Source organism: Rhineura floridana, chromosome 3 (assembly GCF_030035675.1).
Source record: "Rhineura floridana isolate rRhiFlo1 chromosome 3, rRhiFlo1.hap2, whole genome shotgun sequence".
Taxonomy (NCBI): domain Eukaryota; kingdom Metazoa; phylum Chordata; class Lepidosauria; order Squamata; family Rhineuridae; genus Rhineura; species Rhineura floridana.
Genome location: NC_084482.1, coordinates 107,129,742 through 107,144,781, shown reverse-complemented (window position 1 = coordinate 107,144,781; position 15,040 = coordinate 107,129,742). Strand labels below are relative to the sequence as shown.

Below are 15,040 nucleotides of genomic sequence, written 5' to 3'. Positions count from 1 at the left end.
CGGTGCCAGGCTATTTTGCGCCCTAGGCAAGGCTAACTACTTGCACCCCCCCAAAAAAATTGCTAACTTCAATTTTCAATAACAGATGTCTTGTAGAAGAAACGATAAGCACAAAACTTGAAACTGCTAAATTTATTTTAGTTGCATTTTTTCCAAGGGTTAAAAAAACTAATCTGTATAAAACTGTGCCCCTCAAAGGTCAGTACTGTGCCCCTCTGAGGTCTGCGCCCTAGGCGGCTGCCTAGTTGGCCTAATGATAGCACCAGCCCTGAGAATAGGAGTGGAAATGTACAGGAAAGGTGACAGAATAAGCTGTTTGTTACTTCAGCAGACAGTTATTTTTCAAGTATCTATCCCTCTTTTCAAGGCAAAAGCTTTTATAAAGCAGCTCACAAATGTGTGTATGTGTATTGTATAAAACGTATCACAAATCCCAAGTGTTGTGTAGTTTATATCTTATTTTCAACAGTTGCATTTTTGTTGTGCAGTTAAGATGTATTGGGTTATGAAATTGTTGATTTTATTTATTACTGTTTCTGAAATCTAGAAACAGTAATATTGAATAAAATGACAATTCCATAACCCTAAAATATGTAATACAATGACATAACTAACAAGCAACCATTAAAAATAAGGAAATACAAAGCAGACAAACCTGATGCAATACTTGAGTGAAGGTAAGAGACTATTTGCAAGGGTAATTTCCAGGCTAGATGCTGTTGCAGTGAATTTGAGATTATTTATTTATAAAAATTCTTATATACCACTCTATCAATATCAAAATGGTTTACAACAATTATATACAATAAAAGATAAGCTTTAAGAGTTAGACCATGGTCTCTGGGGTGAGCCAAATCCCACTGGGAATTTAGTCATCTGCAAGTTGCACTTAGTTCAGTGGGACATGTTTCCTAGTTGAGGAAAGCAGCCTGGATTTCCAAGATGCTTGTAGTGGCTTCAGTTAACCTGAAAGGGGAGGGCCTACCCAGTGCTTCAGAGAAGAGGCAAGAGTGGGCAATTGTGTTGCATTGCGAAGTACAGTTTTCCTAACAGTGGCTGCTTTGCCCTTCCCTTGCCTGCTCTGAATGCTTCTTATTCTACTGCTGGTGCGATTAATGTTAATATTTCCCTTTTCACCGACTTGTATATGTGGCTGTCTGTGCTGGGGCTTTGGGACAGAAACCCAAATAGGTAACCGATAACCGATGTAATGCACAGAAATCATGCAGAAAACGCGTCAATTCTGAGAGCAGGGGCAATGACCGGATTAGGGACAAGCACGCAATTTCGCTTGCTTTGGTTCATTTGCTAAATCCCCGATGTTTTTTTAAGGCCTCGGGGATGCCCTGTACAAATACAGCAGCTGGGGTTTGTGTGCAAATGTACCTATGCCCACAGCTGCTGTTGCCTGGAGACGGAGTAGCAAGCTTGGAGCGGGAGGAGGAGAGGCAGAAGGGAGTGGGCTGCTGAGGCTGAAGCAGCAGCAGCAGCGGGGAGCTCTGGGTAGGGAGTGTTCTGTTTGCTGCTGCTATAACGTTAAGCTGCCGCTGTTTCTTTAGGAGTGAGAGGAAGCAGCTCCGAGAAGGAGGGGAGCCGTTTGCAGCCATGCTGAATCACAGGCGCTGATTTATTCACCCAGCTTGCTGTACCCAGATCAAGGAGAACGGTGGGAGACGCGGCATTACTTGAGAACAGCAAACGAGGGTGCATGCAGAGTTCAAGCTCCACTCCGGCTGCGCACAATGGACGACGAAAGGTTTGTGCTCGGCGAAGGGAGGGGATGTGTGCGCGCGTGTTTATACGCGACTGGAAGAGTGCAGGCGCCTTTGGGCTTGCGTAGAGGGGATGGCAGGGTATTCCGAGCTTTCTGACGGCCGATCGAGCCCGAAGGGAGGCAGCATTGCCTCTGATTCATTAGCATCACTCTAAAGTTAGCTACAATAGGCTTCCGAGCGATGCGGTTTATTGGTGGACGTTTATTTGTCACGGGCAAAGATCGGCAACCTCCTGCTCGCTTGGAGGTTGTCTCTCTCTCTCTCGTTTGTTGGGGGGGGGAATGAGTGATGCTTGCACAGTATGATCCCTTCCCCCCCAGGACTCATTCATCACGCAATCCCCTTCATCACTTTTCCAGATTCCCTCCTACTTCCTGTCTCCGATGGTCCTCTTTTGAAAGTCTCTCCCTCCCTCCTTCCGTTTCTCTCGGTGTGTTTTTTAGACTTGAAAATCCCTTGGCAGGCGAGTGACCTGGGGCGTCCTGTAGTTGTGCAGTTTTTAAGAATCTTATTTGAAGAAGCAATCCTAGTTTTGAGAATACCGGGACGAGGTTTTTAAACTTATTTGAGTTTAACAGCCTCCTCAGAAACATGGTGAAGTGAGGACTTGTGAGCACCAGACAGTAGCCGGACATGCATTAGAATGCAAGAGCAGTGATTAAGTTCAGGTCTGCTGGCTCCGGCATGAACCCTCCTTTTCTCCCCCCCCTTCCACTGTTCTGGAATTTACATTTTATCCCACAACTGCTTGGTTCCCTAGCACAGCAGTTACACAGGTGAAAGGCTAACTTGCTTGGGTTAATGAAACTTAACAAAAAACAGGAAATGTGCTGTGGGAGCCCAAACAGTTGCTATGGAAACATTAGAATTTTTAGTGAAGTAACACAGGGTCGATTCACCACAACCTGCTTTCCTAATGTGGGATGTTAGTAACTCTTACTCCCTGCAAATTTTGTAGTCATATCTGCTGATTTGCATTCTTTTGAGATACAAGGTGGGGAATTTGCATGTACAGAATCTGGGTAAAGGTGCACCTGATCTGCTTGTGGCTCCCTGATATTCACATGACCATCTGGTAGGACTTGATCTGATCATATTTCCACAGTGGTTGATTATCACAGTGATGATCATCACAGAGCTGACAAATCACCGGGCCCGGATGGCATCCACCCGAGAGTTCTCAAAGAACTCAAATGTGAAATTGCTGATCTGCTAACTAAAATATGTAACTTGTCCCTTGGGTCCTCCTCCGTGCCTGAGGACTGGAAAGTGGCAAATGTAACGCCAATCTTCAAAAAGGGATCCAGAGGGGATCCCGGAAATTACAGGCCAGTTAGCTTAACTTCTGTCCCTGGAAAACTGGTAGAAAGTATGATTAAAGCTAGATTAACTAAGCACATAGAAGAACAAGCCTTGCTGAAGCAGAGCCAGCATGGCTTCTGCAAGGGAAAGTCCTGTCTCAGTAACCTATTAGAATTCTTTGAGAGTGTCAACAAGCATATAGATAGAGGTGATCCAGTGGACATAGTGTACTTAGACTTTCAAAAAGCGTTTGACAAGGTACCTCACCAAAGGCTTCTGAGGAAGCTTAGCAGTCATGGAATAAGAGGAGAGGTCCTCTTGTGGATAAGGAATTGGTTAAGAAGCAGAAAGCAGAGAGTAGGAATAAACAGACAGTTCTCCCAATGGAGGGCTGTAGAAAGTGGAGTCCCTCAAGGATCGGTATTGGGATCTGTACTTTTCAACTTGTTCATTAATGACCTAGAATTAGGAGTGAGCAGTGAAGTGGCCAAGTTTGCTGACGACACTAAATTGTTTAGGGTTGTTAAAACAAAAAGGGATTGCGAAGAGCTCCAAAAAGACCTCTCCAAACTGAGTGAATGGGCGGAAAAATGGCAAATGCAATTCAATATAAACAAGTGTAAAATTTTGCATATTGGAGCAAAAAATCTGAATTTCACATATACGCTCATGGGGTCTGAACTGGCGGTGACCGACCAGGAGAGAGACCTCGGGGTTGTAGTGGACAGCACAATGAAAATGTCGACTCAGTGTGCGGCAGCTGTGAAAAAGGCAAATTCCATGCTAGTGATAATTAGGAAAGGTATTGAAAATAAAACAGTTGATATCATAATGCCGTTGTATAAATCTATGATGCAGCCGCATTTGGAATACTGTGTACAGTTCTGGTCGCCTCATCGCAAAAAGGATATTATAGAGTTGGAAAAGGTTCAGAAGAGGGCAACCAGAATGATCAAGGGGATGGAGCGACTCCCTTACGAGGAAAGGTTGCAGCATTTGGGGCTTTTTAGTTTAGAGAAAAGGCGGGTCAGAGGAGACATGATAGAAGTGTATAAAATTATGCATGGCATTGAGAAAGTGGATAGAGAAAAGTTCTTCTCCCTCTCTCATAATACTAGAACTCGTGGACATTCAAAGAAGCTGAATGTTGGAAGATTCAGGACAGACAAAAGGAAGTACTTCTTTACTCAGCACATAGTTAAACTATGAAATTTGCTCCCACAAGATGCAGTAATGGCCACCAGCTTGGATGGCTTTAAAAGAAGATTAGACAAATTCATGGAGGACAGGGCTATCAATAGCTACTAGCCATGATGGCTGTGCTCTGCCACCCTAGTCAGAGGCAGCATGCTTCTGAAAACCAGTTGCTGGAAGCCTCAGGAGGGGAGAGTGTTCTTGCACTCGGGTCCTGCTTGCGGGCTTCCCCCAGGCACCTGGTTGGCCACTGTGAGAACAGGATGCTGGACTAGATGGGCCACTGGCCTGATCCAGCAGGCTCTTCTTATGTTCTTATGATTGTTCTTGTGAGGCACTCTGGTCACATGATAAACTGTTTCACCATAAATAAATGCATATTGCACTTCTGTAAGGAAAAAGTGCAAAGTGAACCAGCATTTGCAGTTCATTGGTAACTGCTGCGTGCCAAAACAATATGAAGCACACATTTTCCACTGTTTTCCATTTCTGGTTGCTTATTTCAGATCTTTTAAATCTTAACTATTCTGGCAGTTTTCTAGGCAAACCAACAAGAGCATAGAACCTGTACAGATGCATTGTGAAGATATATCCTATGTCTCCTTTTAAAGCAAAGGCAAACCCAGTACCACCAATGACCTGTAACATGGCACACAAAAAGGCAAACAATAATAGGTACAGTACTGGCACGTAATAGAAGAGCTTTGTCTTTAGAATTGTATTGTTCATTTACAAATCTCTGTGATGCTTAACTAAGATTATAAAATGTAATACGTGGAACATGGTGGGAGCTTGTTTCAGTGTCTCCCAGTTTACAAAACCGAAATGTCTATTTCCTGCATTGTGATGCGATTCAAACTGAGGGAAACAATAATGAAAAAAAATGGGTTTTGCTTTCTTGGAAAAACAGGATGTGCAGAGCACTTCCTTTTCACATGATAAAGTGGACTACAGGAAAATCATTGGGGCTCTTCTGCACATGGAAGCAGTAGAAACGTGAGATGCAGTTCCTACCTATAACATTCCTTACCTTTGGCTGCTATTGGCTTGTAAAGGAGTGCCTCTTCTGATACTGCCTTCTAAGTCTGGGCTCCAGTGCATGGTTACTTGGGAGTATGCCCTATTGAAATCAGCGGGACTTAGTTCCCCCTCTCCTTTGCACAGAGAGCTGTATCAGGGCTTTCCTCATGGTCCAATATAATTGTGCTGTAATATGAATACAAATAATTGCAACAACGTGGACTCCTCTGATCATGTGGGTTTTTCCATACAGTGTTGTCTTTCCACCTTGTGGGTGTGGGTGATTAGGAAGACCCACGGAATTGGCTACATTCATGTAGTTGAAGTATTCACATGTAGCTTCTACTGTAAACTGCTCAGACACTATTTTATTACTGGATGGTATCTAAATTGATCCCATAACAATGTGGGAATGCACCATAGGTAGGTGCTTCTACTCTGATTTGTGTTCAGTGTTTGGGGAGGAAAAAATGAATGTAAGGTTTGCAAAACGATCTCTCTCTCCCCTCAACATTCATTTGGCTGACATGTACTAAATATTTGATTGTGGTGAGATTCAGGAAGTGCCCGTTGCAGAACTGTTTCAGCAAGAAGGTTTTTTTCTATCCACAATCTCCTGGTCTCTTATCCTTAATAGTGTCATGCACATTGATGGCATATCTATGTATCTAATTACATACATACACACGCACACACACACAGGGAAGGAGTGTGGGTTTGCAACTGTGGACTGACTGTACATTGTCAGTAGCTCAGTTTTACTCCCTGTACGCTGGTTATCTTGATTGACACACTTGCTCCTAGCTTCTTTGAGAGCTTTGGCATCCCATGGGAGTTGCTATGAACTTGGAATCTGAGGATTTGGCCCATTTGTTCATGATGAGAGAGATCTGTGAGAAGGAGGGAACCTTGTTATAAAATATATCTGGGGTCTCAGAATGAGAGAGGGAGGGCTATGTTTAATGGACTGCTAAGCTGCAGGCAGCTATCACAGTGGAGCCATGAGCCATGTTGGAGTCGGAGTCGTGGAGTCGGAGTCGGGAGCAATTTTGGGTGGAGTCAGAGTCGGTAGAAATGTACCGACTCCGATTCCGACTCTGACTCCTTCATAAATGACAAATGTATATTAACTAGTAATAACACATTTACTGCAGTAAAATGGTAGCACAAGGCATTTCATCATCACCACGTGAATCCAGAGCTTGGAAAAGTTACTTTTTTAAACTACAACTCCCATCAGCCCCAGGGATTGGGCTCGTGGGAGTTGTAGTTCAAAAAAGTAACTTTTCCAAGCTCTGGATTCACGTGGTGGTGATGAAATGCCTTGTGCTACCATTTTACTACAGTAAATGTGTTATTACTAGTTAATATACATTTGCCATTTATGAAGAAGTCGGAGAGTAGAAAAACAAGAGTCGGAGTCGGAGTCGAAGGTCTGGCGTACTGACTCCACAGCCCTGGTTGGAGCCATAGTTGAGACAGCTGTTTTATTTATTTTATTTAAGGTATTTGTTTTGCAATCTTCATACAAATATATATCAGCCTGGTTACATATGAAATTATAAAATGCATATACATAATTAAAATACTACAAAAATATAGTCTGCAACACCAAGCCTAAGACATCCTTAGACAGCTTAGGAGACTGTTGGGCAGGGCGTGGGTGGTACACCAACAACATTCCAAGCCTGTTCCTTGAGTCCACTGCAGAATACAAACCTTTGATTCCCTGTCCCAGGTTGACCAGTTTCCCATTGAATGAGATGGAATCCCTACAAGACCATAGTGACTCTCATCTCTCTGGCCCTTATTGCCAATATTGCTGCTATACTGTGAACTAGGCAGTCACATCTGTTAGAGAGATACTTCTCTCAGTTTCTCCACTTGGGTTTTGGTAATGCAAACCAGGTTTTAAACCAGGTTGCCAGTGTTGAGAAACAGAGTCAGAGCTGAAGAGCAAACCAGAACTTCCCAGAGCCAGGAAGACTGTTGTTGGAAGTAATCCTGACAGCAGATAGCTGGTTTTATCTAGTAGTTTTATATATTTTGATAGTGATTTTTGTGTTTTATTGGAATTGTGTGTTTCATTGCTGTTAGCCACTTTGGGTGCCTTATTGTAGAAAAGTGAGGTACTTTTTTTTTTTTTTTAGAAAGTAGCAGTTTTGGGGTGTTTTTTAGCAGGAAAATGGTGTGATGAGGAAGGGGATGGTTTTGATCCAGACTGTGAAGCCCTGGGGCTGCATTTTCTAAAGAAAGAGACTAAGCAACTTAGTGAACACTTCTAATGTAACATAGTTTGCCCTTCAGTTCCTATTCTTGTTATGAGTTGGGGAAACATCAAAGGTTTAGCATTTCAAGAGGTAAAGGCTGCCATTCTTAATACACTTACTGGAGATGAAGTCCTGTTGAACTCAGTGGGACTGGCTTTTGAATACACATACATCGGATTGGATTGTGTGTCAGCTTTTCTTGGTTCAACTTATGAGAAATGAATGGTATTAGAGGCAGGGAAAGGATGACTGAAAGGGATTTATTTATCTTTTTGGTACAACCAGGGGGCAAAGAAATATCCAAAACAGAAACCCCAAAACTCTTAAGCATCCTCATTCAGCTGCGTAAATGCAGGAATGATAATGATGATGATAGGTGATGATTTTGGTTTTTAGTGTCATCAATGTACATAGTACTACTAAAGTATTTATTTACCTCTTGAGTATTCAGAGCGTTTCACATCCATTGTCTTGTAATCCTGAAAGTAGTCCTATAAAGGAGGACAGTATTATCCTCAAACTGGTGGCAGTGTGCTTCGAGGCAGAGAGTGTGTAGCTTGCCTAAGATCACCTGGAGAGTTCATAGCAAGGGGTTTCTTCTTTCAAAACCCAGGGAGCTTACAATTTGAATTTTGATAGTGGAATAATCAGAGGAAGGAGAGAGAAGGATAACTGGGATAGCCTGCCTTAGTCAACTTATGTTTCTGCCTATAGATCCATTTAAGACCATATAGGACAATCTTCCCCAATTTGGTGTCCTCCAGATAATGTTGGACTATAATTCCCATAATCTCTGATGCTGGGATGGGGCTCACGGGAATTGTAGTTGATAACTCTTGGGGCATCAGGTTGAGGAAGGCTGCCATAGGGATCTTCTCTTGTATTGCTTGTTGAACAGTGACACCAATAATATATAAGGTTATATGTTTTAATATCAGCTCTGCAAGGAGCCATTTACTTAGGCCATGTAATTATTTTTTTCTGAGCAAATAAGCATATTTTGCAGTTCATATTTCTGATGGGAACGGTTTCCAGAACAGACTCTCTTACATCCATAATAAATCCATTCATGGCAAGAATCTTGTGCTTGTAGAAGACTAATTCAGTGTGGTTTCTACATCTCACTCCAATTCCAGCCCCATGCTGGCAGATGAAAATACCTCTGTCTTCCCCAGTGAATGTCTCCACATAGGAACAGTCTGGTAGAGAGCGTGCATGGTATATGTACTGTCTCAAGGCATCTGCCATCCTTGAAATATGTTTGTTTGATGTGAAACATGTCTATTCACTATTAAGAGTTCATAGGTTCCAAAGTACTAGTTGATGGTGCCTAAAAAATTCTCAAACGCTCCCTCCCTTTCAGTGTTGGAAGTGAGTTGAATGTGTCTTTGAAATTTTGGAATGCTGATCATATGCTCCTAGCTGTGATTTTTCCTTTATGGCAGATAATAATAATACACTGTCAGAACTAATGAGTGCATAAAAGAGAGGCATTGCCTTGATCTTATCAAATCTGATGACAGTATTTTAACTTGTTTTTAAGTGTTCATTGGTAATTCTAGTTTTTTTGTAAACAGCTTAGAGACTTTTATTACAATTGAGTGGCATGAAAAATTTGTTTAAAAGGCATCTCAAGCAGCTATGTATCTAACATAGTGCTGAACAAACAGCTCTTCAGATTTCGCAAGTGTTTGGAAAGTAGTGATTCTTTCTTCACCTCCCCCATTCCCCTTGATTATCCCCTGTATTCATGGCTGTTCACAACAGTTCTTTCCCCACTATTTTCCTCTCTGTTGCTTCAGTAGCCATATTAATGTTTTATTCCTATTTGAGTGATCGCAGCCTGATCCCAAAGACTTTCCTAGTAGCACAGCCCACCAGGAGTTCTTCCGTGGGAATATGCAGAAAGAATTAAATTGATGGTGATCACAATCGTGGAATCAACATTCTTGATCAAAATTCTTGAGCCATCAGTAGCAGCAGCATCTCCTCTCTGGAACTTTGTTGAAGATCACTTCTTCATAGTTGTGTGGAGTAACGTTACTCTTGTTAAAATGACTGGCATTGGAAATGACTCCCTCTCCACTCAGGCTACCAAGAGGCAGTGATGAATGAGCAAAAGTTCACGCATGTGGTAGTCTGGGTCACAATATGGGGCAACCCCCCATATTACATAAACTCCAGATATTTCAGCAATAGTAATAATCTTTTATTGCTGTAATTTTTATTTAAAACCTTGTAACAAAACGGCTAACAGAACTATAGGGATATAAAAATCAGCCGCATATAACAATAGGCAATGAAGTTAGACAGTGACAGTGGTATATTTTCTCATTCATTCAAGCAGATCGTTCCAACGCCTTTCGTATGCCTATGATGGAGACATTAAAAAGCTGTGCCTGTACCATAGAATGAGTCCCAGTCCATTACTCCACTGGCTGCTTCCAGTTGACACGCCAGCTTTTCAGTGAAAGCAAGTGTCCAAACCTATTCATAATTAGATTTTTAGTCACAGTTCTCCCTAACTTCTCCAGCACCTAGTAATTTTAAGTCTCACTGCCACCTGGAGAGCTTTATAATGCAGCTAGCTTCTCATTTGGACCCTCAAAAACACCCAATAAAGCTAATAAAAGTAGAACTACCCCTGCCTGCCTTGTTATAGCTGACATCTTTGAGAACACTCTGCTCCAGATGTTTTGCACCATAAGACAAGACAGTCACATGTGAAAGTGTGCACAATGTATGGGACATAATCTCCAACAATCCGGAGTGCTGAATCCTATAATATTGGAAAGCTGAAGAGGTGTGAGTTACTATCTATGCACCAACTTCATGGCATTTTCCCTTTGTAGGGCTGAGACCAATTTCAGTGGCTAATAATTCTACAGTATAGACCATGTCTCTCCCGGTATGAGTTCCTAGGTCATAATCCTGTATAATTCTCAGCCCCCCATCATGGTTATATATGTTGAGATTCTATAAACCTTAGAAACAATATTGTCTGTGGAGCTAGAAGGAAATGCACCACCTGATTTATTTGGTGCCAGTTCATAAGATCACTGGATCATCCTTAGGGTTTCTCTTTAGTGGTGAAAAAGAGTGTTACATTCTGTCATTACATGCCTTAATAACAGTCCCTCCACCCGCAATGTTTTAAAGGAAATCTCTAGCCCAGTTTAAACTTGATGCTGGCTGTGTAAGACACCCATGCAGTGCTCTATTCACCCAAAGCCTTGTATATAAACTCTTGTTACCTTGCCTTGTGCCTACAGTGTTACCATACCAGAGGCCAATGGTCTGCATGTGTAGGGGCTTATGGCATGGTTTACATGGGAAGCTGGCTGTATGAAACACCACATGGGTGAATTCTTGCTTGCCCAGAGTCTTGTTTAAATCAGGCCTCTCTGTTTAGGGAATTGTTCAATTAACTTCCTTTGAGGAAGTGTTTGCGTACAGCTATATTGGCAGTGCTGCTAGTGAATGGTGGTTGGTTTTTTTGGTTATATTTTTTTTTTAGAGAGCGAACTGGTTTAGCAAGATTTTATGTTTGTTATTGGGCTTAAGTGGAGGAATGGTATTACCTTTAGATCTATAACCAGCCTTTCTGGATTAAGAAAATACATTAATTTTGAGTAATTTTATGAATTTCAAATTAAGCAACTGGCATTGGGTCTTTTGTTTAAGTACCCAATTCATAAGACAATGAAATTCCACTAAAATGTTGGGGGAAGGACACATGGGCTGATTTTTATGGCACAAAGTGAGATGGCTGTGCGTTTAGTTTCACTGCTTATCGAAGTCTTGACTTTTCATTGCATAGTAACAGTTTTGTGCCCATGTAAGGGTTTCTGAAACATGTGGACCTATTGAAATGTTAAGATCTGGATGTGTGGTGTAGAAAACACATTCTGTAAATCCACATTAACCCACTTGTAAGGTAATATCAGTTGACCTTCAGTCTTGGGCATTGTTTTGTACATTAAATGGAAGTCACTATGGAGGATTATGAGTGACTCCTGAAGGGGATATGTGCAAATTCCACTTTGCATAATGCCTGGAAGTATGGAAAAGGGATGCACAACTCACTCTATCCCTGTTTCCTTGTAATGTGCGACATAGTTTATACTTTGGATTGTCCTAGATTTAATAAAAAGCATTGTTGTTTGGTATAGTAAATAGATAAACCTGTATGATCTGTCTTTTACATTTTTTTGAAACTAGGTGACCAATTTTCCTCCTGCCTTTTATTTTTTTCCAGAAATGGGCAGAGTTATGCATGTTTCTCAACCAAAACTTTAAAAGCCCATGTCTAGCATTCACAAAGTTGTCTCAGTTCATCAAAGAACTTAAGGTATGTGTGTCTAGCACATATTTTGCATAGCTGCATAGAAGGCATGTGTGGCATAGTTGAGATTTTAAAAGGGTACTCCAGTTACACTTCAGAAACATAGTAAGGACAGCTGCTTTTGTCAGATAAAACCTTGTAACCATTTGTGATACCGTGGGCAATGAGTGAGACTGTGGTTTTGTTTGAATTGTTATTAGGATACATTTTGTCTTAGTTCTTGAGAGTTAAGTTCACTTTTTTTATCTTACCTTTAGCATCAAGAGGTGCCCCCAACCACTTGAGGCAGATGGGGATAAGGACCAGCGAATGGTGACCATCAATCCTTGTCACATGGGAAAGGCATTCAAAGTCATGAATGAATTAAGGAGGTATTTCTTGTATTCAGTTTGCGTTATCTTGCAATTATTAGGTTCTTGCTAATTGGAACAGGAGTCATCTAAGCTACAGTTTTACTTTGCAGGAAAAAACTAGGCTTAGTTGAAACGTTGATTTGAAGCATGGCTGCATCAATACATGAAGTTCTATATCATGTGGATCTCCAGATCATGCAGGTACTTCTCCCACATGAATGGAGTTGCTGGTGGAAAGTACTTATGTTCAGATGACCCACTTGATGCAGAACTTCAGGTATCATTGGTGTGATGTGGAACCAAGACACAGTGGAATGGCAAGCATACTATAAAGGTTATATTCAAAATGGCCTGGAATTCATCTAAGTGTTAGATTCAGTAGAAATAAATAATCACATCTGTTTTTATGCCCTTCTCATACTTCATGTCTGCTACTGCTTTTTTAAAAAGAAAATACTTTTTAAAACCACTTCAAACAGAATTTTTAAAATGTTTCCTTAGTGAAATAATCTGTCTGCAAATTAAAAAAAAAAAAGGCTTGCAGAGCAGTCCAAACAAGAGAAAGCCAGGGTAATTTATCCTGGTGTGAATTATGGCAGGATAACTTGCTCCTGTTCCAAACACCATTCAGGAGCAGGGCTACTACCAGCTGAGCTGCCTTATCCTGGCAGAGGGAAAACAAGCCTTTTTAAAATAGAGTTGGGCTGACATCACACTTTCTGCCAATGTTAACTTCTGCTGGGTTGCTAGCTCATGGGATTAAGCTGAAAGGCATTTGGAATGGGGTAACACCTTTCCTGTCCTGTCACACCCCACCATTTCCCTGGACCCCCCCTTTTTAGGGACTTGCCTTGGCTGAGTTAGGGAGGACTTGTGTATCTCCAGCTGACCTGGGATGAGGGACTTTAGCCAGAGTAGCCCTGGCTGAGCCGGAGATCCACTTATTCCAAATTCTACTCAACCTGGCAGACCTTGGGTTTGGATTGTTCCCTTAATGCACTTTTTTACTTAGCACAAATCTCCACATTATCAAGATCTTAAATACTGAAAAACTGATAATGCAATATTGCAGACGCCTACACCTAATTGCAGAGGAAAAATGGTTAATGCAACTTGATTTCTTTTTGACTGCCAATCCTCCTACATACCAATTGAAAATCTCATGTTAGCTAAACGATCACTCTGCCATGCCTGCTATCTAATGTGCTTCCTTAGATTTCTATGTTGCTTTTGTAGTAATTTAAGGCAAATGCTAAGTGCATTCTGTGTTTAGTTATCACAGATTCTTGCCCAGTCCATCATTGCTCCAGCATATGGGACACTGGAGAATGGCTGTATGATAACCAATAATCACTCTTGTAATTAAGGTAGGGAATCTGCATGTGCTGAGCTTGTCACCGTTTCCAGAACAAAATCTGATTGCACATCTGCCTAGTGTATGTTATTTAGAGATGCAGTTTTACTGCAGATATAATCCATAATGCCTCTGTAGGGCCAATGCTGCCAGGATACATTAAAAAGCTACTTTTGGGTAGGATATTTATTCCCTGCCATGTGATGAGCTGTAGTTTCTTATACACACAAGTGTGAGAGTTTAACTGGATATCAAATTTGTGCATATTAACATGTAACATGAGAGCCAGTGTGGTGTAGTGGTTAAGGTGTTGGACTACAACCTGGGAGACCAGGGTTCGAATCCCCACATAACCATGAAGATCACTGTGTGACCTTGGGTCAATCACTGCCTCTCAGCCTCATGAAAACCCTATTCATAGGGTCGCCATATGTCAGAATCGACTTGAAGGCAGTACACACACACAACATGTACCATAAAATCACATTGTATTGCATGTGATATGATATATATCATATGCAAATCCCTTGTGAAACATAAACAGCAAAGGTAAAGGCTCACAATAACAATTCAGAAATCCATATAGGCTAATAACAGATTTTATGATGTTTTGGTTGGTCAAATAAAATTATTGACCTAATGTATCTTTTTTATTTCTTCTTCTTCTTCTTATGAAACATCAAACAGGAATAAAACAACTTACATGCATAGGGGAAATCTATGCTCAAGCCATACACACAATTAAAAAATGCTTTTCCTGGAAATGGAAAATGCCGATTTGTAGAGATGTAGAGAGGTCACAATGTAATTGCCAAACAAAGTATTGATTATGTTCATTTAAGTAAGCATTTATGGCTGTATATATTCCCTAAAATTATATATGCACATGCATCTTAAGTGACCTTGCAAATATTCCTTTGACAGCCCTTATTTAACAACTGTTAGTTCATTCTTTCTGTGCTTTAAAAACTCATTCGTTTATGCAAACAAACTGTTGACACTGTGGCAAAGTGTGGATTTCCTCCCCTCCCCCTACTTGAGAATCCCTTTATTGGATAAAAACAAAACACCTGCCTGTGTTTGGGTTAATAGGCAGTGTAATTGCCTCTCCAGCTATTAGGTACTTTCTAGGAAAATAGGGAAAAAAGGGTTCAAACATCCTGTTTGCACATAAAAGTGCTTCGTGTGTATGAAGGTAGTCTACATTAGCCTGTTTTGTATGTTAAGCCAATTAAACCTTGGTTACAGCTCATGGAGAGTATGGAAAGAGCTAAATCCTGAGCCCAGATTTGGATGACATGCTTAGCTCAGCAAACCAATTGGGGAGGAGTGAAGTGGCGACGACCTTTCCAGGAGCCCACGTGTTCATGCTGAATCATAAAATGAAGACAAATTTAGACGTATGTGAATTCTATCCTAAGAAGGAA

The 15,040-nt window shown here is 41.2% G+C and overlaps 1 protein-coding gene across 3 annotated transcripts in view; it reads left to right on the top strand.

Moving 5' to 3' along the window:
- Nucleotides 1–1,476: 1,476 nt before the first annotated feature.
- KLHL3 (kelch like family member 3) overlaps nucleotides 1,477–15,040 on the top strand; it is a 67,092-nt gene continuing 53,528 nt past the window's right edge. The window contains exons 1-2 of one of the 3 annotated variants that reach the window (XM_061617205.1): nucleotides 1,477–1,756; nucleotides 12,164–12,277. In XM_061617205.1, the coding sequence (XP_061473189.1) occupies nucleotides 1,743–1,756; nucleotides 12,164–12,277 (128 nt within the window). In that variant the 5' untranslated portion in view covers nucleotides 1,477–1,742. Of the gene's footprint in view, nucleotides 1,757–2,495; nucleotides 2,552–11,829; nucleotides 11,913–12,163; nucleotides 12,278–15,040 lie in introns of those variants that run through there. The other 2 variants (XM_061617206.1, XM_061617208.1) reach the window with 2 other exon arrangements.